The sequence below is a fragment of the Alligator mississippiensis genome, chromosome 1 (genome assembly GCF_030867095.1).
Source record: "Alligator mississippiensis isolate rAllMis1 chromosome 1, rAllMis1, whole genome shotgun sequence".
Taxonomy (NCBI): Eukaryota; Metazoa; Chordata; order Crocodylia; family Alligatoridae; genus Alligator; species Alligator mississippiensis.
The window spans coordinates 433,208,879-433,231,182 of record NC_081824.1 but is presented as its reverse complement, the minus strand read 5'-3'; the positions used below and the strand labels follow the sequence as shown (position 1 = coordinate 433,231,182).

Here is a 22,304-nt window from a genome sequence, read left to right as displayed (position 1 = left end):
ACACTCAACCAGGTTTATCTCAAAATCATTTCAGCCATTTTGCAACTGGTTTATGTGCACTGAATGTCTGTTCTGTTACAGGTTTAAACCAGTTTCTGATCACTTAAACTGGTTTGTGTGTAATGTCTGTCCCTAGCCATAATGGAAGAGGAATCTGGAAGAGAATAATGCAGAATTGAGTGACCTAAACTACCCTGACACCTGCTGGGAGAAGCAGTCAGCCAAATCTAACCACTCACATTGGTTCTTAAACTGCACACAGGACCTCCACCTAACGCAGGAGGTATACAACCCCACTAGGGGAAACGCCTTGCTGGACTTGGTGTTAGCTACAGGGGATGACTTGGTGGGGAATCTGCAGTACAAGTTAACCTAGGGGATAGTGACCACTGATTGATTGAATTCACTATCTGGTGAAGGGTGGGTAAATTAACCACCAGGACTGAAGTGCTAGACTGGGGAGGAAAAACAAGCAGCAGACCTACAGGCTGGGGAACTCCCTTCTCGTCAGTGCAGAGGCAGAAAAGGATCTTCGAGTCATTATTGACATCAAAATGAACATGGGCTGGCAGTGTGGGGATGCGGTCAGGAAGGCCAACCACACTTGGTCATGCATCCACAGATGCATCTCAAGCAGGTTCAAGGAGGTGATCCTCCCCTTCTGTGCGGCGCTGGTCAGGCCACAGTTGGAGTACTACGTCCAGTTCTGGGTGCTGCACTTCAGGAGGGATGTGGACAGCATTGAGAGGGTCCAGAGGAGGACCACCTGCATGATCAGGGGGCAGCAGGGCAGGCCCTACGAGGAGAGGCTAAGGGACCTGAACCTGTTCAGCCTCCACAAGAGAAGGCTGAGGGGGGATCTAGTGGCCTGTTACAAACTAGTCAGAGGGGACCAGCAGGCATTGGGGGAGTCCCTGTTCCCCCGAGCACTACCAGGAGTGACTAGAAATAATGGTCACAAGCTGGCAGAGGGTAGATTCAGACTAGACATCAGGAGGTGCTACTTCACAGTCAGGGCAGCTGGGATCTGGAACCAACTTCCAAGTGAAGCGGTGCTGGCTTCTGCCCTGGGGGTCTTTAAGAGGAGGTTAGACGAACACCTTGCTGGGGTTGTTTGACCCCAGTACTTTTTCCTGCCATGGCAGGAGGTCGGACTTGATGATCTGCTCAGGTCCCTTCGGACCCTACCAACTATGAACTTCAGTGTGCTCAGGAGATTAGTTAGTGTGACATTAAAGCTCAAGAGCATTGGTGAAATGTGGGTGGTTGTTCCTCAAGGGAGTGATCCTATGGGTGCAGAAGGAGACAATCCCATTGCGCATAAAAGGGGGCAAAGGGGCCAAGAAGCCCTCTTGACTGAACAGGGAAGTCCGGGAAAGCCTAAGGGCAAAGAAAGAGGTATACAGGCTGTGGAGACAGGGGGTAGCTACCAAGGAGGAGTATATCTCCCTGGCTTGCACTTGCAGGGAATCAGTGAGGAAGGCCAAAGCAGGATTAGAACTTAGGCTGGTGACAAAAATGAAGGACAACAAAAAGTCCTTCTTCAGGTATATAGGGAACAACAGGAAAGCACAGGGTAGCATAGGACCCCTACAGGACAAACTAGGGCAATTGGTGACAGAGTAGGGAACAAAGCTGAGCTCTTCAATTAGTCTTTTACATCTGTATTCCTAGACACAGATGAAGACAAATCTCCCAATTGGGTCATAGATAGACAAAGGAGGGACACCAGCCCACCAACTGTTAGTGCAGACTTAGCGAAGGGGCACTTGGAGGGGCTGGATGTGTTCAAATCAGCGGGCCCAGATGAACTTCATCCAAGGGTGCTGAAGGAATTGGCCAGTGTCATAGTACAGCTGCTGGCATGGCTGTTCGAGCACTCATGGTGCTCTAGTCAGGTCCCAGAAGACTGGAAAAGGGCCAGCGTGGTTCCTATTTTCAAGGGGAGGAAGGAGGAACCAGGAAACTATAGGCCAGTTAGTCTCACCTCTATCCTTGGGAAAACTCTGAAAAAAAGCATTAAGGATCACATTTGTGGGAGCCCAGCATGGGAAATAATGCTGAAAGGAAATCAGCATGGATTCATTGCAGGTAAATCCTGCTTGACTAACTTTCTTTCTTTTTATGACCGGGTCACAAAATGCTTAGACACAGAAGTTGAGATAGATGTCATTTACCTAGACTTTAAAAGGCCTTTGATACAGTATCGTGTAAATAAACTGGCAGGCTGTGATGTAGATGATTACAAGGTCAGGTGGGTGGCAAATTAGCTTAGGGGTCGCACCCAGAGAGTTGTGGTGGACAGGTTGATATCGACCTGAAAAGATGAGGGCAGTGGAGTCCAGCAAGGCTTGGTCCTTGGGCCGGTGCTATTCAATGTTTTCATCAGCGACTTGGACGAGGACGTGGAGAACACCCTGTCCAAGTTCGCAGATGATACCAAATTATGGGGCAAAGTTAACACACCAGAGGGTAGGGAATGGATCCAGGTGGATCTGGACAGGTTGGAAAAATGGGCAGAATGAAATATAATGCAATTCAACAAAGACAAATGCAAAGTGCTGCACCTGGGCACAAAGAACCACCAACACACTTACAGGCTGGGGGATGACCTCAGCAGCACAGCAGTGGAAAGGGATCTTGGAGTCATAGTTGACTCCAAAATGAACATGAGTCGTCCATGTGGTGAAGTGATCAACAAGGCTAGCCACACTTTATCACACATTAGCAAATGCATGATGAAATACGGGGAGGTGATGCTTCCCCCTCTATGCAGCACTGGTCAGGCTGCAGTTGGGAGTACAGTGTCCAGTTTTGGGTGCCACTCTTCTAGACGGATGCGGAGAATCTTGAGAGGGTTCAGAGGAGGGCCACTCGTATGGTCAGAGGCCTGCAGGCAAGGCCCCACGAGGAGAGACTGAGGGACCTAGCTCTCTTCAGCCTTCACAAGAGAAGGCTGCGAGGTGATCTTGTAGCTGCCTATAAATTCATCAGAGGAGGGCAGCAGGGAATTGGAGATGCTCTATTTACTAGGGCATCCCCTGGAGTAACTAGAAACAACGGCCACAGATTGATGGAGAGCAGATTTAGGTTGGACATTAGAAAGAACTTCTTCACAGTAAGGTTTGCCAGAATCTGGAATAGGCTTCCAAGGGAGGTGGTGCTCTCCCCTACCTTGGGGGTCTTCAAGAGGAGACTGGAGAAGCACTCTTTCCGGCCCAGGGCAGGGGGGTCAGACTTGATGTCCTACTGAGGTCCTTTCCGACCCTAATATCTATGAATCTATGAATTATAGTTTTACAGATTTTTAAGCGGAAGCTCCTCTCATTTACACAATGCTGCTCCTACAAGCAGGTCCATGCACGGACACTGGATCTTTATACAATCTTTACAGAGGAATTCCGTATGGAATCTTTATAGAGCCTGTTAGTAGCTCTGAAGTAAATCCAAGTTAGTTTTAGAGACTGTTAGAGGAGAGAACACTCTTGAAGTAGTCTTCAGTGATGGACAGAAGATAATTCAGTAAGTCAGGGCTCAGCATCCAGCCTTCAAAGAACTCTGATCCAGCCTGTGAAGGTCTGATCTAGAGGCAGGTGAGGACAGAGTGCTGCCTCCCACCACCCTGCACTGCCGCTTCCCAGGAGCAGGGCCAGAGGGGGCTAGGGCAGCGGTACCCCTCTGTGGGCCACACAGATGCCACCCAGCTGGCCGGATGTGAGGGGGAAGGTGGCATGCGGCAGCTGCTCTCATCATCCACTGCCCGACGCCGCTATTGCACAGCCGGTTGCACATGCAGTTCCGTGGGCTGCTGACAGGCGGTGTATGATTGGCCACATGCGAGGCCCATCAGCAGCCCACAGAGCCACATGTGGGAAAGCAGGGTGCAGCAGTATGGGGCACTGGGTGGCAGGTGCAAGCCCTCCCCAGCTCCACATGAAGCTGCCCCATCCCACATCTGGCCACCAAGGGTACACTTCCTAAAAAAAGTTGAAAACCCCTGCAATAGGTTATCAACCCCTGCAATAATTATAGCTCAGCCAATAATAGTGCCTAAAATGTAATTAAGGTAGTTATGGCTGTACAAAGGACTGTACCAGAAGCTAAAAGTGACATAAAATAATGAAGCATTATTTTTTTAAATAGATGTGTTTGTCTTTAGAGTTTAATCCTTATTGTAAGTATAAAAAGCTGTTTAAGCTGACTGATTGGAGAAGATGTGAAGATTTCTAAACAACACAGGAACTAAAAAGGGACTATAGTTAAACAGCCTGATATAAAAATCTTTAAACCCATTCTATCACTGGTAAAATGTCAACGGAAAGCCAGACTGCTAAAAAGGAACCCAAAGAACAAATAGCTAATGACTAAAGATGTAAAAAAAGAAAAAAAGTGTATGTAGAAGTATAAGTTGAAGTATATGAGAAATAGAAAGAGAATAAAGCAAATCGTTTTAACTCATAGTTAACTATGGACTTCACACAAAACAGTGAGGCCTTTAAAGAGCCTGGCAGGATAACATCTGCAATTACCTTAAATAGGAAGTAACATACTATGGTAAGCTCTATTTCAATGCATAAGTTAATTAGCAACTGCCTGCTGGTCAGGAAGAAACTTTCCCCATTAGCACCTGGTCTTATGGTCTTAAAAGTAGTTTTCTCCAGCCACCAACAGAAACCAGAGACCCACAATTGGTCCAGCTCAAAAGGACGACTCCTGTGTTCCTAAAATTCTCACTGATACTTGACAGGTCTTGAGGTAGGCCAAATCCATAAGGTTCACCCCAGGTTACTGATATTAAACACGGTAATTTTACTGTCCTTTTCTGTGTCTCATGTGTGCATGTACGTGCACATGTGTTTACACACGTTCTGAAACTTGTAGGCATCAGATAAAAGTATACCCCGGATGTCAATAATACTGGACTGAATTTTTGAAAAATCAAAACTGACTCAGGTTTTGCAAAACCTGGATTATTATGTGTTTATTACCCATTACAGGGCTAGAACAAAACCAAGTCTGGGATATTTTTTTAATTTCATAGATTTCATAGACATTAGGGCTGGAAGGGACCTCGGAAGATCATCGAGTCCAGCCCCCCGCCCAAAGGGCAGGACGTCAGCTGGGGTCATAGGATCCCAGCAAGATAAGCATCCAGTTTCATCTTGAAGGTGTTCAATGAAGGCGCTTGAACAACCTCCGGTGGCAGGCTGTTCCAGACCTTGGGGGCTCGGACAGTAAAGAAATTCTTCCTTATGTCCAGCCTGAAACGATCTTGTAGTAGTTTGTGACCATTCGTCCTCGTCATCCCTTGGGGTGCTCTGGTGAACAAACGTTCCCCTAGATACTGGTGATCACCCCTGATAAACTTGTAGGTGGCCATCAGATCACCCCTGAGCCTGCGCTTTTCCAGGCTAAAGAGCCCCAGGGCTCTCAGCCTGTCATCGTAGGGTCTGCTTCCCTGACCTCTGATCATGCGCATGGCTCTTCTCTGGACTCTCTCAAGCTTCTCCACATCCTTTTTGAATTGTGGAGCCCAAAACTGGACGCAGTACTCCAGCTGCGGCCTCACTAAGGCCGAGTACAGGGGGAGAATGACGTCCCGGGATTTGCTTGAGAAGCATCTATGGATGCAAGCCAGCGTTTTGGTCGCTTTACTAGCCGCAGCATCGCACTGCAGGCTCATGTTCATCTTGTGGTCAATGACGACCCCCAAGTCTCTTTCTTCCATAGTGCTAACCAACATAGCACTGCCGAGCCTATAAGGATGCTGCGGGTTTTTTTTCCCCAAGGTGGAGAACCTTGCATTTATCGGCGTTGAACACCATCAGATTCTCATCCGCCCACTTGCTGAGCCTGTCCAGGTCAGCCTGGATCATCCGCCTGTCTTCTGGTGCGGATGCTTTGCCCCAAAGTTTGGTGTCATCGGCGAACTTGGCCAGTCCGCTTCTGACTCCAGTGTCCACATCATTAATGAAGATGTTGAACAGTATGGGTCCAAGGACAGAGCCCTGGGGGACCCCGCTGGTCACAGGACACCACGATGAGTGACTTCCATCAATTACTACCCTCTGGGTCCGACCCCGGAGCCAATTTTCCAGCCAGTGGATCGTGGGGGACCCAAGGCGACAATTGGCCAGTTTCTCCAAGAGACGATCATGGGACACCAGATCGAAGGCTTTTTTGAAGTCAAGATATATGACATCAATCTCTTCTCCCTTGTCCAGGTGATAGGTCACCTGGTCATAGAAGGAAGTGAGATTGGTCAAGCAAGACCTACCCGCAACAAACCCGTGCTGGCTATCTCTTAAGATGTTGGCATCGGCCAGTCCATTAAGGATGGCCTCCTTAATAAACTTTTCTAAGATCTTCCCCGGGATAGAAGTCAGGCTGATGGGCCTATAGTTAGCCGGATCCACTTTCCTCCCTTTCTTGAAGATAGGCACCACGTTGGCCTTCTTCCAGTCTTCGGGCACTACACCAGAGCGCCAAGAGTTTTCAAAGATCCGCGCTAGAGGCTGGGCTATGATGCTCGCCAGCTCCTTGAGTACCCTGGGGTGAAGATTGTCAGGGCCGGCTGACTTGAAGGTATCCAGCTTCTCAAGATGTTCCTTCACAAAGTCAGCATTAATGAAGGGCAGGGGATCACCCTCACCCGGACTTCCGGGCCCTGTAGCGGGCATGGGCGTCCCATGGGGCTGATGAAAGACCGACGCAAAGTACCTATTTAATAGGTTGGCTTTTTCCTGGGCGTCAGTTGTCAGTTGCCCCATCTGGTTCAGCAGGGGTCCAACGTTGCCCCTGCTTTTCCTCCGGCTCCCCACATATCTGAAAAAGGACTTTTTATTGTCCTTGATGCTCAAAGCTAGCTGGAGTTCAGTTGCAGCCTTGGCTTTCCTGGTCTGCTCCCTACAGGATCGGACCAGTGCAGAATAATCCTCCTTGGAGGTGACTCCCATCCTCCATCCTTTGTAGGCCTTTCTTTTTAGCCTCAGGAGGTCTGCTAGGTCCCTGGAGAGCCAGGGGGGCTGCTGTGCCCTCTTGCTGCCTTTCCTCCGAGATGGAATAGACTTAGTTTGTGCATTGAGGATCGCTCCCTTGAGGAGCAACCACTCTTCTTGAACTCCCCTCTCCCTGTGGTCACAGTCCCTTAGGGCCTCACTGACAAGCCTCCTGAGCTTGTCAAAGTCGGCTTTCCTGAAGTCAAGGACTTCCGTGTTGCTGACTGACTTGCCAGCTTTTCGGCGGATGGTGAAGGTGATCAGCTCGTGGTCGCTGTCACCCAGCTTCCCATCGATCACTAGGTCGCCGACTAGGTCCTCCCCAGTAGCCAGCACCAGGTCGAGCAGCGCTTTGCCTCTCTTTGGCCCATAGACTTCTTGAGTCAGGTAGAGGTCATCCACGCACGAGAGGAAGCTCTGCGACCGCTCAGATTTTGCTGAGCGATCCTCCCACGAGATGTCTGGGTAATTGAAGTCACCCATGACAACCATGGTCCTGGAGCAAGCTGCCTCAGCCAGTTCCTGGGCAAACTCCTGGTCTAGCTCAGGACTTTGGGTGGGAGGTCTGTAATAGACTCCCACCATTGTGTCCCCTGTGCTGTGTTCCCCACGGATTTTAACCCAGAGGGTCTCCAGCCATCCACCCTGGTCGCCAATATCGGCTTGCAGGGACGCGTAGCTTTCCTTAACATAGAGAGCTACACCCCTGCCCCTTTTCTCTACACGATCCCTCCTGTACAGGGTATAGCCATCTATCCCCGTGGTCCAGTCATGGGTGGAGTCCCACCAGGTCTCCGTGATCCCTATGACATCGTAATTGTTTGCACTGAGCAGGAGGATGAGCTCCCCCTGCTTATTCCCCAAGCTCCTGGCATTTGTGTACAGGCAGGCAAGTGCCCCCTGGGGGGCTCCTTCCTTGCCCACAGATTTTACCAGGGCTGGGGCTGGGGTGGGCTCCCTTGAGTGCCGTGATCCGCTGGCTTTGCAAGGATTGCTCAGCGGGCCAGCAGTGGCGGTAGTCCCCCCGTCCCCCAGCGGGCTTAGTTTAAAGCCCGGTGGAGCAGGTCAGCCAGTCTGGCTGAGAAGAGCCTCCTCCCTAGGGGAGAGAGGTGGAGACCATCTCTTCCCAGCAGCTCACTGCCTCTCTCGCCAAAGAGCGGGCTGTGGTCATGAAAGCCAAAGCCTTCCTGACGACACCAGCGCCGCAGTCTTTGGTTGACCACATAGATCCTCCTGTCCCTTCTCAGCCCATAGCCTGAGACTGGGAGGATCGACGAGAACACCACCTGTGCCCCCAGACCCTTAAGACCCGCTCCCAAATCCCTGTAGCGCCTCATGACCTGGCTGGGAGTGCTCCAAACCGTGTCATTGGTGCCCACATGAATAAGGAGCATGGGATAGTGGTCTGTGGGTTTGAGGAGCTTGGGGATCCTCTCTGCAATGTCCCAGATGCGGGCCCCTGGGAAGCAGCAGACTTGCCGGGCTAAGGGGTCAGGGTGGCAGATTGGCCCCTCTGTCCCCCTCAGGAGGGAGTCTCCCACAACAAACACCTTACGTTTTGTCTTGGGGAGAGCAGGGGCGGGAGTTGCAGTTAGGCCCATGTTGCCTGTGGGGGCCGGCAACTCAGCAGGCTCTGCTGGGGCAGCAAGAGGTGCGTACCTGTTGCTCAGCTCTGGCGGGGCAGGGGCCTTGGTGCGGCGGGCCTTAGGGCCCTTGACCACCTTGGTCCATGCCCCTGGCTGGACACAGCAGGAGGTCCCAGAGTCCTCCTCTGGCCTGGAGGGAGACTGTGATCTACCCTCTGCCTCCCGGGGGAGAAGGGCCTGGCAGTAGGAGTCTATCTCCTGCTCGCAGTCCCTGATGGCACGCAGTCTGTGGACTGTGGCCTGGAGCTCCTCCAGCTGGCGTGGCAGAGACCCCAAAAGGGAGCAGACCCCGCAAGGGGAGGTCGCCATGCTCCCAGGCCCCAGAGCCTGAAATGAGTTTCTCTTTTATGTTGTCTCTCATTCTGTAACTCAGGGGTGGCCAGGCTGCGGCATGAGTGCCACAAGTAGCACGGGGAGTCTCTTTATGTGACACATGGCAGACTGGGGATGGGACAGACAGCGTAGCTGCAGATAATGCAGGGAGCAGAAAGCAGAGCAACATATCTCATATGCTTCAGTTACTAATGAGTTTATTTCAAAAAGAAGAACAAAGTTCCTATAGGCAGATATTTGTCATTCTTAGTAATGACAGCAGCTTCTTTCTTCAAAATGTTGATATTTGGTTGTGAAGAAATTTCTTAAGCAATTAATATATAATGATAGACATACATTTTAGGAAAAAAGAGAAAGTGATGAATGAAAAGAACAAGCGAGAAACACAGCGGGGTTATAACCTGCTACAAGAACAAACCCCTACTGTCAGTTTCTTCAGAGTTAATGGTCTTATTAATATAAACCTACTATGCAAGTATGCATCTCCATTAAAATCTTTAAATCAAATCTACTCATTGATATTTCAGACTCTTGTGAGTAATTCTGTGAATAATATGTTACAGCACACTTTGGTGTTTAGAAATTAAATTGACTTGTGGTTATAGGTGCATATATTCTTTATGAAGGGTAAATACATTTGTAATAAAAGTTAATAAAATACTAGTTTTCAGAGTTTGTAGTACTAATTCAAGAGAAGTTATTTACACTGATTTCTATGCAGCATATTTTCTTCCTACATTTAAAGGTATGTACACAAAACCGTGTAAAACTTACCCCGTTTAACAGGACGACTGGCTACTGTAAACATTTGCATTGCAATAGAAAAGTCTTCCAAATGGTTTGTAAACTTGCAAAAAGTCTTGAATTCTTCCAAACTGATATTCTAGAGTACCAAATAAATTAAGTTAGGTATATTAGAAAATAAATCCAAGATAAGGTAGATCTGTTTACTTTGCAACCTAGTATTTACATGAGACAGTGTTGATCACTTTTTATGTTTCTATTTTCTCGCTGTCAAATAAGCATCATCCTTTTGATATAAAATAATTTTCAAAAAAGTGACAAGAGCTTCTCTGTCTGCCAAGATGCACATTTTTGGTTGAGTTTCATAACTAGAATCTTGCATTTGAATTTGAAGTAAGGAACAAAACAAAAATAGTATACCTCTCCTGCCTGGATTCTCTCTTTCACATTATTCCAGTAAATTTCATTGTTTTCCTCATGAGTGAAACATAGTAACCATTCTGCAAAGTCCTCTTTTCTCATGAAGTTCATGCCTTTTGAAAACTGTATGAATTCCATTTCTTGCACTTCTGTTTGTAAATTTTCCATAAATCTAAAATGTAAACAAATACAGTTCAATGTATAACAAAAGTACTATTAAGTAGTACTTTTATTACCACTAACATAGCTACTATTTAGGGGAAACAGGAATTGTTTAGATAGTAACAAATACTAGTGTTGCACTAGTTTACTTCACAATTGATCTAATTTTACCTGTGTATGTAAAGATGTTTGTAGTGATGTGTGTTTCAATAATTATACCACTAGGGTGCTCTCTAAGTCTTACATATACTACTGGATATTGCAGAATGAAATACATGTACTGATATGTTAGCATATACTTAATACCTTGAGAAAAGAATATGCAGCAAAGTGCATCAAATATGATTCTGAATATTTTCAGAAATATTATAGAATATTCCAGAAGATTATGTGCAATTTTGCTAGCCAATGATTAAAAAGAAGGCTGGCTATTTCATAGTTTCATAGTAGCTAGGGTCAGGAGGGACCTGAACAGATCATCTAGCCTGACCCCTTGCCACAGGCAGGAATGAATGCTGGGTTCACAAGACCCCAGACAGGTGATCATCCAACCTCCTCTTGAATTTGCCCAAGCTAGGGCAAGGACCACTTCCCTGGGAAGTTGGTCCCAGATTTTGGCCACCCTAACTGTAAAATCTTGCCTTCTGATCCCTAACCTAAACCTATTCTCCATCAGCTTATGACCATTGTTCCTTGTCACCCCAGGTGGTGCTGGGGAGAAAAGGGCTCTACCTATTTGCTGTTGATCCCCCCTGATGAGCTTGTAGGTAGCCACCAGGTCCCCCCTCAGCCTCCTCTTGCTGAGGCTGAACAGGTTCAGGTGCCTCAGTCTCTCCTTGTAGGGCCTGTGCTGCTGTCCTCTCACCAAGCGGGTGGCCCTCCTCTGAACCCTGTCCAGGCTGGCCACATCCCTTTTGAAGTACGGCGCTCAGTACTGGACGCAGTACTCCAACTGTGGCCTGACCAAAGTCGCATAGAGGGGGACTATCACTTCTCTGGACCGGCTTGAGATGCACCTTTGGATGCACGACAAAGTATGGCTGGCCTTGCTGGCTGTGGTCTGGCATTGGCGGCTCATGTTCATCTTGGAGTCAATAATGACTCCGAGATCCCTTTCCGCCTCTGTGCTTTCAAGAGGGGAACTCCCCAGCCTGTATGTATGCTGTGGATTCCTTCTCCCAAGGTGCAGCACCCTGCATTTGTCTACATTGAACCCCATCCTATTCTCTTCTGCCCATTTTTGTAGTCTGTCTAAATCTAGTTGCAGCCTCTCTCTCCCTTCAAGTGTGTCCACCTCGTGCTACATCTTAGTGTCATCAGCAAACTTGGACAGAGTGCTTTCCACCCCCTCATCCAAGTCGCTGATGAAGATGTTAAACAGTGCGGGCCCGAGGACCGAGCCCTGGGGTACCCCTCTGCTCACATCTCGCCAGGTTGAGTACAACCCATCCACCACTACTCTCTGGGTGTGCCCCATCAGCCAACTTTTTACCCATCCAACTGTGCAGGCATCAATGCCACAGTCGCTTAATTTACTGATGAGGATGGGGTGAGAGACAGTGTCAAAGGCCTTCTGAAAATCTAGAAAGACTATGTCCACAGTGACACCATCATTCAAGGATTTAGTTACTTGGTCATAAAAGGCAATCAGGTTGGTCAGGCAGGACTTGCCTTTGCTGAACCCATGCTGATTGCCCCTGAGCATGATCTTCCCTGCTGGCCCCCCACAGATGTGCTCCTTGATGATTCTCTCCAAGATCTTCCCGAGCACCAAGGTGAGGCTTACAGGCCTATAATTACTTGGGTCCTCCTTCCTCCCTTTCTTGAAAATAGGGACCACATTAGCCAGTTTCCAATCCCCCGGCACCTGGCCAGATGACCACGAATGCTCATACAGCCAGGCCAAGAGCTCTGCGATGACTCCTGCCGGCTCCCTCAACACCCTTGGGTGGAGGGCATCTGGACCTGCAGATTTAAAAATGTCTAGCCCTTCCAGAAGATCCCTAACTACATCTGCACTGGCTGAAGGCCTGACAGAGCTATCCCCAAGATTGTCCCTACCTCTGGTAGGTGGGATATCCTGGTCCCTGTTCAGGAAAACAAAGGCAAAGAAACTGTTAAAAATATCAGCTTTCTCGTCTGGTGTGGCCACCAGATTACCATGTGCGTCTTGAAGGGGCCCTACATTGCCTGGTGCCCTCTTCTTGCTCCCAATGTACTTGAAAAAGGACTTTTTGTTGTCCTTAATCCTGGACACTAGCCTGAGTTCCATCTCTGCCTTGGCCTTCCTAATAGCCCTCCTACACTCACAGGCCAAGGAGGAGTACTCCTCCTTGGTGATAGCTCCTCCCTTCCACTGGTTGTAGGCCCCCCTTTTAGTCCTCAGGCATTCCTGAATGCCCTTGCTGAGCCGAGGGGGTTTCTGAGCACTCTTACCCCCCTTGCTTCTCTCAGGGACTGTTACCCTTTGGCCTGGAGGATTGCCCCCTTAAGGTACGACCATCCCTCGTGGACTCCCATCTCCTCTACCTTTTGGGCCCTTAGTGCCTCCCCCACTAGTCTCCTAAGCTATAATGTAACCTGGCAAAAATAGGATATTGTGTAGCAATCGCAAGCTACATGAACCCCAATCTTAAAAGATGATAGAAATGTGAAATCACATATAAAGGGTAAGATAGAGCAAGAAAGGTTATATCTATGAGGAGGGACTGGGAAATCAGTCGCGTGATCATTAGCATATGGAGTAATATGGCATTAATATGACATTAGTAGTACGGCAAAGGATGTCACAGATATTTGGGAAATAATAAGAGCATAATCTGAACAAGAAAGGCCTGAACTTTATGGGATTTGTTTTTTTTCCCTACAAGGTAGATAAAGTATGAAAGATAGAAACTAGAGGCCAGAGACCCTAAAACTTTTAAGTATAGGTGTGGTTTTGAGTTTCTTTGATTTGGGCTAGACGATCTCAATTATTCCTTCTGTTCTTAAAATCTATGAGCATGGACTGTGTTCAAACATTTCCCATTTCCAGATACCTTTTATTTCCTATTTTATTAATTCTGTTTTTGTTTGTTGGTCACATTTCTAAGTGGTTACATGGGACATAAAAGTCCCTTTACCATGTCCCTACTTTCTTTATTATGCCTGCAGATTTTCATACAAACTTTTTACTGATCTGTACTAACTAACTATAGATAGGATAAAACCAAGTACCTTTATATTAAGACAAAACAAGTACTGGGAGAAGAGAACAGTAGTCAGGTGCCTTAAATAGTATTGGTAGATACTCCTTTGCTTTCTGTTTGTATGGCCTCATTTTCATTGAAACTGAGGCATTTTAGTCAGTGTAGCTATCTTTAGTTTTTAATGAGTTCACTTGGACAATTAGCAGTTTGGAGCTCCGTGTTGTCTGTGGGGAAATGGCCTCTGCAACAAACTCCCTCTTGTAATTTCTTCCATATAATTAGAGTGGTATAGGCAGAGGTGTGCCTGAACAAGGCTTCATTGCTTAGGAAATGCAGGTGAAAGACAGACAGACAGTGGAATGGATTTTAAGTGGCAGGCTCCAAATTTATTAACTAAACTCCAAGAGGAGTTGACTGGTGCCAGTCATGCAGGGCTTCATCATGTAACCAGTAACTTTGACAGACCTCCCATGACTGCCTGCAGGAATCTGTTCAATGGAGACCTCTAACCCACCTGCCTGTGAAAGCACAGAGGAAATCTTTGATTGACAACACCTTAAGTACCCCCTTGCCCTTAAAGGTACAAGTTCTACCACTAAAACCTTGGTTTCATTTACCTGTAGGAAATGACCATTTTAGCCTTTATCTACACTAACTGTGAGATATATGAATATACTGAATATTCACATGATAATCTAAACTTTCTTTTTCTTGAATCTGCTGAAGGCAATTCATGCACAACTTTAACTTATATTCACATGGCAACACTCTTACCCACACTTATGGCTGAAGTAATTTTATTTCTTAATAAACTTGGACAAACACCCCACTAAGCACCAGGCACAAAATGTGATGAACTCTATATTCCTATATTTCTAAACACAAGACTCCCAGATTGTCTTTGCTGCAATTGTGCCCCCACAATGCATCGAGGGAGGTGAAAAACCCATTAAGCACCTGCCAATATTGCATAATGGGAAAAAAATCTTCATCCCTAAATACTCCAGGCAATTGGTCAAACTCAGCTCCTAGCAGCACAGATCACTAGCTACTACACACAGAAGGAGGGTTGGGTAACTGAAACAAAACGCATCTGCACCTCAGAGGACTGCAGGTTGCTGAGGGAGAACCCCTCCTAGTCCTTTGCCACTTGAAGGCAGCAAATCCAGTAGGAGGAGGAAGGGGCTGACTGGCATTTTTTCCCTTCTATCCCAAACCCTTTTCTCATCTAAAAAATCATCATGTCTGATACACTGAAACTAGTGTGAGGTATTTCTTGGGTACAGACTCTTGCCTGCCCTCAGAAAACAGTGCCTTCTTCCTGTGGCCAAGCCAAATGTCCCTTGCTGTACTCAGACCCATATGGAGGTGGAGGTGAGCACTGCTTAATTATGTGTGAAGAATCATAGACTCATAGAAAATTAGGATTGGAAGGGACTTCATAAGTCATCTAATACAACTCCCTGCTCAAAGCAGAACCAGCCCCAACTAGGTCATCCCAGGCAAGGCTTTGTCTACCTGGGTCTGAAAAACCTCTAAGGATGGAGATTCTACAACCTCCATGGGTAGCCTGTTCCAGTCCTTTACCACTTCTCCTTATTGAATCTCGTAAGATTTCTTTTAGCCCAATTCTTGAATTTGTGTCGGTCACACTGAATCCTAGCCCTACCGTCCAGTATACCTACCCCTATCTTGGTGTCATCTGCACAATTGCTGAGTGTGCACTCCATCCCAGGTCATTGATGAAAAATATTGAACAAAAATGGCCCCAGGACCAACCCCTGGGGCACTCCACTTGAGACCAGCTGCCAATTAGACATTGAGCACCGATTACTACCCTCTGAGCCTGACGATCCAGTCTGTTTTCTATCCACCCGCTGTAAGTCCATTCATGCAACCCGTACTTCCTTAGCTTGCTTGCAAGAATGCTGCAGGAGACTGTATCAAAAGCCTTGTTAAAATCAAGGTATTTCACATCCACTGCTCTCCCCACATCCACAGAGCCAGTCATCTCATCATAAATGGCAATCAGGTTGATCAGGCATGACTTGCCCTGGGTGAATCCATGCTGACTGTTCCTAATCACCTCCCCCTCCTTGCAAGTACTTAGAAATGGATTCCTTGAGAACCTGCTCCATGATTTTTCCAGGGACTGAGGTGAGACTGACTGGTCTGTAGTTCCCGATATCCTCCTCCTTCCCTTTCTTAAAGATGGGCACTATAAGAATTCAAGGGGTGATTAATTTTAACTTAGTAGGTTTGCTCTTGCCAAGCCTGAGTGGGAAGATTTCATATAGTACCCAATACTACTCAGGACAAAAGTGGAACAATGCAATTTAACATTCAGATTCAATATTCTCCCTTATTTCAAGTTACTATAATACAAATCATCATGTCAGCATTCTAGGTCATTTCTATTCCCAAATGTGAGAATTTAAAATCCTAATAAGATTTGTTTAAAATAACTTTTATTTGAAAAATGTCTAGCTAAGTTATAAACCTTCAAAATGGGATAAGCTTGTTCACATCTGTATCATTAACACACATTATTATGAATGTATTTCCATGCATCACCTAGACCTCTGAATAAGCTTATTCAAAACGGTGAATCTCAACTAAAAAAAAAAGTTTATATTCCTTAAACAGTGCATAGTTCCTAAGGAAAAATTAAGAAAATAGGGTGAAATCCTGGCTCTGATAATTTCAACAGGAGCACTGCCGTGTATTTCAACACAACTAGAACTTTACTATAGGAGAAGGTTTCTGATCTCAGCTGCCTCTGTAGAAATCCAAAATAATGCTACTAGTAAATCCAATGGAATTATTTCCACAGGAAAATTTCTTAGCTTAGAATCAAGGCCAGATTTAAACAAAAGAAAAATTAGAGAAATCAATAATTTACAGGAAAGAAGGCAGAGGGAAGGCAGTATTTCATTTCTAGCCTGTTTTATCAAAATACCCAGGCTGAAGGCCAAAAAGCTTAATTTGTAATTAATTAAATTGTGTCATGCTGGCATCCAGAAACCCTATTAAGCCCAGGGCCCTGTTCTGGAAAGTGCTTTACATACAGAGACAGTCTCTTAAAAATCCTTCAATAACTCACTTTTAAATAAAAGTGAAAATTTAATGAAACTGGGGAACCTCAGAGCTCTAGCGTTTCCCCTAGTGTGGAAATAAAATGCTAGCTTTCCATTTTCCTTATAGCATACGAAGTAGCAAGATGAAACACCACAAAAAGGTTAGGGAAAGTTTCCTCCTTACAATTTTACTTCTGTGCTGAATGTTTCCATAGTGTCATGGCATATGAAGGTAGCACTCTCTAGTAATTGCAAGGACTCTTACGTAGAAAAGAAGTCTCATCCCTTCAAAAAGATCCAAGTGATGCAAAGGCAGCTGCCTGCAAACCTAGCAAGAAAAGTTGCTGTGGACACATCCTCCTCTGCTTTGGTTCTCACTTAAATACTGAGTGTGGCACAGCACTTGGGGTGCTTGCCACTTTAAGAGGCCAGGCAGCCTGTGAAGCCACTGGCAAGTATGGGCTAGGGCTAACTGGGGTGGGGGGAGGTTAGCTAGCTAGTGAGAAGCTGAGAGTGTGGGACCAGTGAGGGTCCATGAACCCCAGAAGGGGGCTTAAGTGAAAGAAAACATCAATGAAGATGTCACTTGCGAGGCATGGGGCATGGTTTAGGGAAGGAATGGAGCCATGCAATTAGCCCATAAGGCAGAGACTACATGCACCTGGTTGTCATTTGGAAGAACAATTTAGGGCAGCCTCTCTCATTAAAATAACAAACATCAAGGTGTAGTGGGGGGCTAGACAGAGTAATTGCCCACAATGTGAGGGCTGCAGGGGCTTCACAGCCACCCTTGGAGAGGCATCCTGCCACACTGGGCCTCATTTAGGGTCTTCTAACATTCAAAACTGTCCTGGCCCTGGGCCTCATGCACTGCCTTGGCTGGGCAGCACCTCCATCCCCTGCCCTACTTCCTCCCTCATCATGGGGGCCTCAATCTGCCCCCCCCCATACCTCTTCTACCTGCACACAGGCTTACCTGCAGGGAGTTGCTCTCCAGGCTGCCTGCCTCTTTCCCAGCCATGTGCATGCATGTGGGCACACACGTGCAAGCAGCACCCCTTGCATCCCCTTGCCCGCCTACAAGAGGAAAATAGAATCCCTGTGTGATGCTGCAAATCTGGGACAAATGCTGTCCCAGAGTCATGCAGCCCAGGACTGATGGTGGGACTGATGATCTGGGACTGTCCTGACCAATTAGGGATGGGTGGTCACCCTACGGTGCAGTGGCAATTAATATTGCCGCCCTCCCCTGCTTCAAATTCCCAAACCCCAAGCCCCACAGTGGGTTGGAGCCAGGCTCCCTTCCCACCACGTGGCTGGGTTGGAGCCAGGCCACACCTCTTTCTCTTCCACACAGGGATGGGTTGATGCCAGGCCACCCCCTCCCTTCCCCCACTGGCCACAGAGCTTGGATGGGGCTGTGTCAAGCCCCATACGGGACCCAGTTGGGGCTGGGCTGGGCTGCCGCTCTCTCCCCCGACTTTGCGTGGCTGGATATGGCCCCGCCATGTCTACCCCAGCTGCTGGATTGGGACCACCAGCTAGATCCGGCCTGTGGATGGACCAGGCACTGCCCACCTAGCCCACTGGGCAAAAAGGTTGAGCACCACGGCACTAGAACTCAGTCCTGCATGATGCAGAAATTGTTTACAGAGCCCATCATTTTCCGATCTAAATCTAAAACTGACCAACTAACAACTTCAGAAGTGAGAAAGCAAAAAATCCCACCAAAATGGTGAACAGAAACAGATGTAGATAACTTGTGAATAAGCAGAATTTAGTGGCAAAGAGATTTTTGTCTGTGAAAGTTTAGAACCAAAAAAGGGGTAAGAAAACTTCTTAGGTGAACTGAAAGTTACTTTTACGATTAAAAATTAATTTTTATATACATTTAAAAGCCAACTAAACATGAAACCATTATTGAAAGGTTTCCATCTACAAACCACCCCAGGAAAAAAAATATAGAAGCTCTTGGTATACTCTATTTTATTGGTGTGGGTTTGTTTCACATTTTTATTTCATTTTCTGGGGAGACTGAGGGACATTGTGGCTTATTTCAGGAGAGGTAGGTTTGAGAAGTGTTTTACATATCATGCTGTGGGTGGCAAGATTCAAAGCAGTTCTAAACTCTTAGGGGAGCAAGCAACATGTTTGCAGGCCAGATACTAAGTATGTTTTTCCTTCTGTTATTTGGAGCTAAATTTTCTTCAATTTTTAATCTAGATATTTTCAGGGAAAAAATACTGGTCATTCAAAAAATACACATGCTCTCCCTGGAAAATGCTATGATGACAGAAAGAGCGCACATAACATCGTTGAAATGCATAGCACATAAAACATTTTATTGACAGAAGACGACTAAAAATGCCTATTGGATTTCTAAAACCCGAGGGACAGATACTGTGTATGACAAAAACATTTCTGGAATTATTATAACTTTCTGTTCCCAAGTTTAGAATTTTATAACCCAGAAGATGAACATTTCCTTTTGAGGTCTAGCAAGTCTGATGTTACCTACAAGGTTTAACACACAGTGGTGATCATCATACCATATTTACCTGAATCCAAGACAACCCTGAATCCAAGACGACCCCTCCAATAATTAGATTATCTTCATGGAAAATGTGTATATATAATTAGAATTTCTCATGTATAGAATCTAATTATTGGAGAGTCATCTTAAATTCATCTCTGCCATCACTGCAGTGGGGAAAGCAGTGTCAGGGGGGAAGGCAATAAGGGGACACTAGGGGTACAGGTGGTGGGGGGCTAGGCAGGGGAGGTGGCAGCGGTGGTGCAGAGGGGAAAATGGTGGGAGAGGTGGTGAGGGGACAGTGGGGGGATTTTATGCTTGCTCCCTGCCCCTTGCCCCGCTCCAACATCTTTCCCCCTGCCTCCTGTCTGCCCCCACAGCTTGCCCCCTGCATCTTCAGCTCCCCTTTTCCCAGCAGCCTCTGCTCCCCTGTCTGTCCCCCAACCCCCCACCACCCACCATTTACTTTTCCTGTGGCTCGGGCTCTGGCAGGCTCTGTCCCTGCTAGAGTCTGGGGCACGGAGCATGTTTCTGCTCTAGTCCTAGCATGATCCCATATAGCAGCAACGGTGGCATGACATCTCCAGCTCTGGGACCCACCTTGAGCTGCTGCTGCTGCTATGGGACCACACTGGAGCTGGAACAAACACATGCTCTGTGCCCCAGGCTACTACAGCAGAGACAGAACCTGCTGGGACCCAAGCCAGAGCAAGGGTAAGTGGAGGGTGGGGGTAAAGGCTGCAGGGATGCGGGGCTGAGGAGAAGGGGGAAGGGAGGCAGAGGGCCTGAGGCCGCAAGAAGGTGGGGTGGGTATGCAGCCACAGCAGCTGTCTGCCCCCCTTGCCAGCTTGTACTCAAGTCCAAGAAGAAGGGCTTTTTCCCCCACTACATTAAAAGGAGAAAGAAAACCTTGACTTGGAATCAAATAAATATGGAAGGTAGAATGAAACTATCTAAAGGTGGTCCCTCCCCTCTACCATGCCATACTAGCCCAGCCCAGGAAAGACAGAAAAGAAGAAGTGTAGAACCAACAACCAGTTTGATTCTCTAGCTCAGTCTTGGCAAAGGTTAAAGCAGTCCAGAGCCTATTTTTTCTTGTATCACCTGGATGCTCCACCTACTTTCCTTTCCTGCACCCAACATGCCTCCTGTGCCAGGGGCTGCATGAATGGAGGTGCAAGACCTGACATCAGCTCTGAGCTGGCTGGAGAGGTTCTTCCCTGAAATATCAACCATGGCCCTTTGACCTGTTTAAAATATTTGGACATCAGGCTGAAAAGGCTGGATAATACTGGTGTAAATGAAGATACAGGTGACTGCACAATTACAAAGGGTGTCTTAAATTCAGCCGGAAAAATTGAGCAAGGAGAATGATTAAAAAGTAAGTAATGAGGTGAGGAAATTCATTTCAACTTTCTGAAAGAAAATATATTAACCTAATATAAACATGGTGACATTTCATCAAGGAAGCATACCCTTTTTATTTTAAGGAATCTAGACCACATGGATACCTGTGTATTTAACTGGTGTGACAGGTTTTAATATGTCCTAAACAAATCTAATCATTTCAACTTTTTTTTTAGGTACTGCTCTGATCAATGGACAAGCTTTCTAGCAAGTACTTGGAAAATGATAAAAGCATTTGCCATCGTTATTTTTCCCTTTTGACAATGATCTATGTCTGTATAGCTCATCAGTCATCTCTTGTAAAAACAGCATGGCACTTTGATCAAACAGCCAACAATAGCTTCCCGTGTGAGGTAAAATGTTGTGAGAGGCCATCAGATAGAAATCGCATTTTCCCTGAACAATAGCAATGCAGAAATGATGTGCTTGATTTACTTGCAAATAAAATCATGTGAAAAGTGATATCTCCTCACAGGTTAAAAAGACACTGATCCTTTTATTCACCCTTCTCTGTTAAACAAACTCCGCTGTCATGTCGCAACTTAAATGGAGTGTGTATATGCAGTGATAAAGAGGCACATTCCAGCTCTATGAAAAATAACTGCCACTGTTGAAAAATTACCTGCATTAAACCTTACACTTATCCCACAAACTTTAAGAGCAAGATGTGGGAGTTTGATTTTGATTACAGGCCTCTATCTGTGTGGTAGGCAAAGGTCTTTAACCTACATTTTCTGAACGTACTAGGTACATAGTTTTATCAATGTCATGCCTCACTGGGTCAGTGTAGGATTTTATCTAAAACCTGAGGCATTCCAGTTTATACTGTATATGCAAACACAACCTTTTACTGGTGCTTTCTGTCCTTTGTTTCATTAGCGGGCCTACTGTATTTATGGAGAAGGGAGCTACAGAGAAGTTGCACCTAATTTTACTCATTTAGAGTTCTACTGAGACAAGAGCTTCAAAAGAGAAAGGTTTGTTTATTGGAAGATGGGTATGTGCCCAAATCAGTGGAGAGGAAACATTTTATAGTGTTAAGAAAAATGCCACTTTTTGTTCTGGCTTTTCCAAACCCTCTGCTGAGAGCAACAGCATTTATTCCTAATAGTACAGATTGAATATAATTACATTTTAGCTGAACAGAAACTGAATGATACACATTATGGGACTTGAATTTTAGCAGATTTGAATCATCAGTCAATATCTTTGAAAAACAATGTTAACAATAGTGTAAATAATTTGTTCTCTTTGATCATAACATAAGACCAAGGGCTAACATCCCCAATGAGAGTTAAGCACCTCACTTTTACTTAGGTGTCTAACTCTCAATTCACTGTTGTGAAACATTTCAATGAGAGCTAGGTACATAAATACCTTTGGGGGTCAATGCTACACGTGAAGATGTGGTACCCTTGATATGGTTGCAAATATTTTTGTCCCACAGTACCAGAGATTTTTGAAGCATAATAAATTAAGGTGTTAAAGTGCTGGGTTTAGCTACTGATAAGGATAAGCTGCATCTGTGTCTTGAGATGAGTTATGCTGTTGGGCTGTCAAGTTGAAAGTGGCCAGGTAAGGAGACTCTGCCTCGAGAGGACAATATCATCCTTTCTGACCATAACAATAACACAACACAGCAGTGAGTGTGTTTCTAGTTAAATGATATGCAATCCTTAATTTTGTATTACTGCTTTAATAAGCTGAATGACTGTCGTTATTCTTAGAGTTTCTTTGTTGATTTCTGACTTCCATTATAACCTTTGGGAAGAGAATGCTTGCTGCGCAAGAGAACA

The 22,304-nt window shown here is 46.2% G+C and overlaps 1 protein-coding gene across 1 annotated transcript in view; it reads right to left on the bottom strand.

Annotated features, from left to right (window-relative positions):
• The window catches only part of MICU2 (mitochondrial calcium uptake 2), a 239,826-nt gene that overhangs the window by 5,078 nt on the left and 212,444 nt on the right, over positions 1-22,304 (bottom strand). The window contains exons 9-10 of the mRNA XM_059720513.1: positions 10,142-10,313; positions 9,752-9,860 (exon numbers count right to left, since the gene is read on the bottom strand). Coding sequence (XP_059576496.1) covers positions 9,752-9,860; positions 10,142-10,313 — 281 coding nt within the window. The remainder of the gene's footprint in view (positions 1-9,751; positions 9,861-10,141; positions 10,314-22,304) is intronic.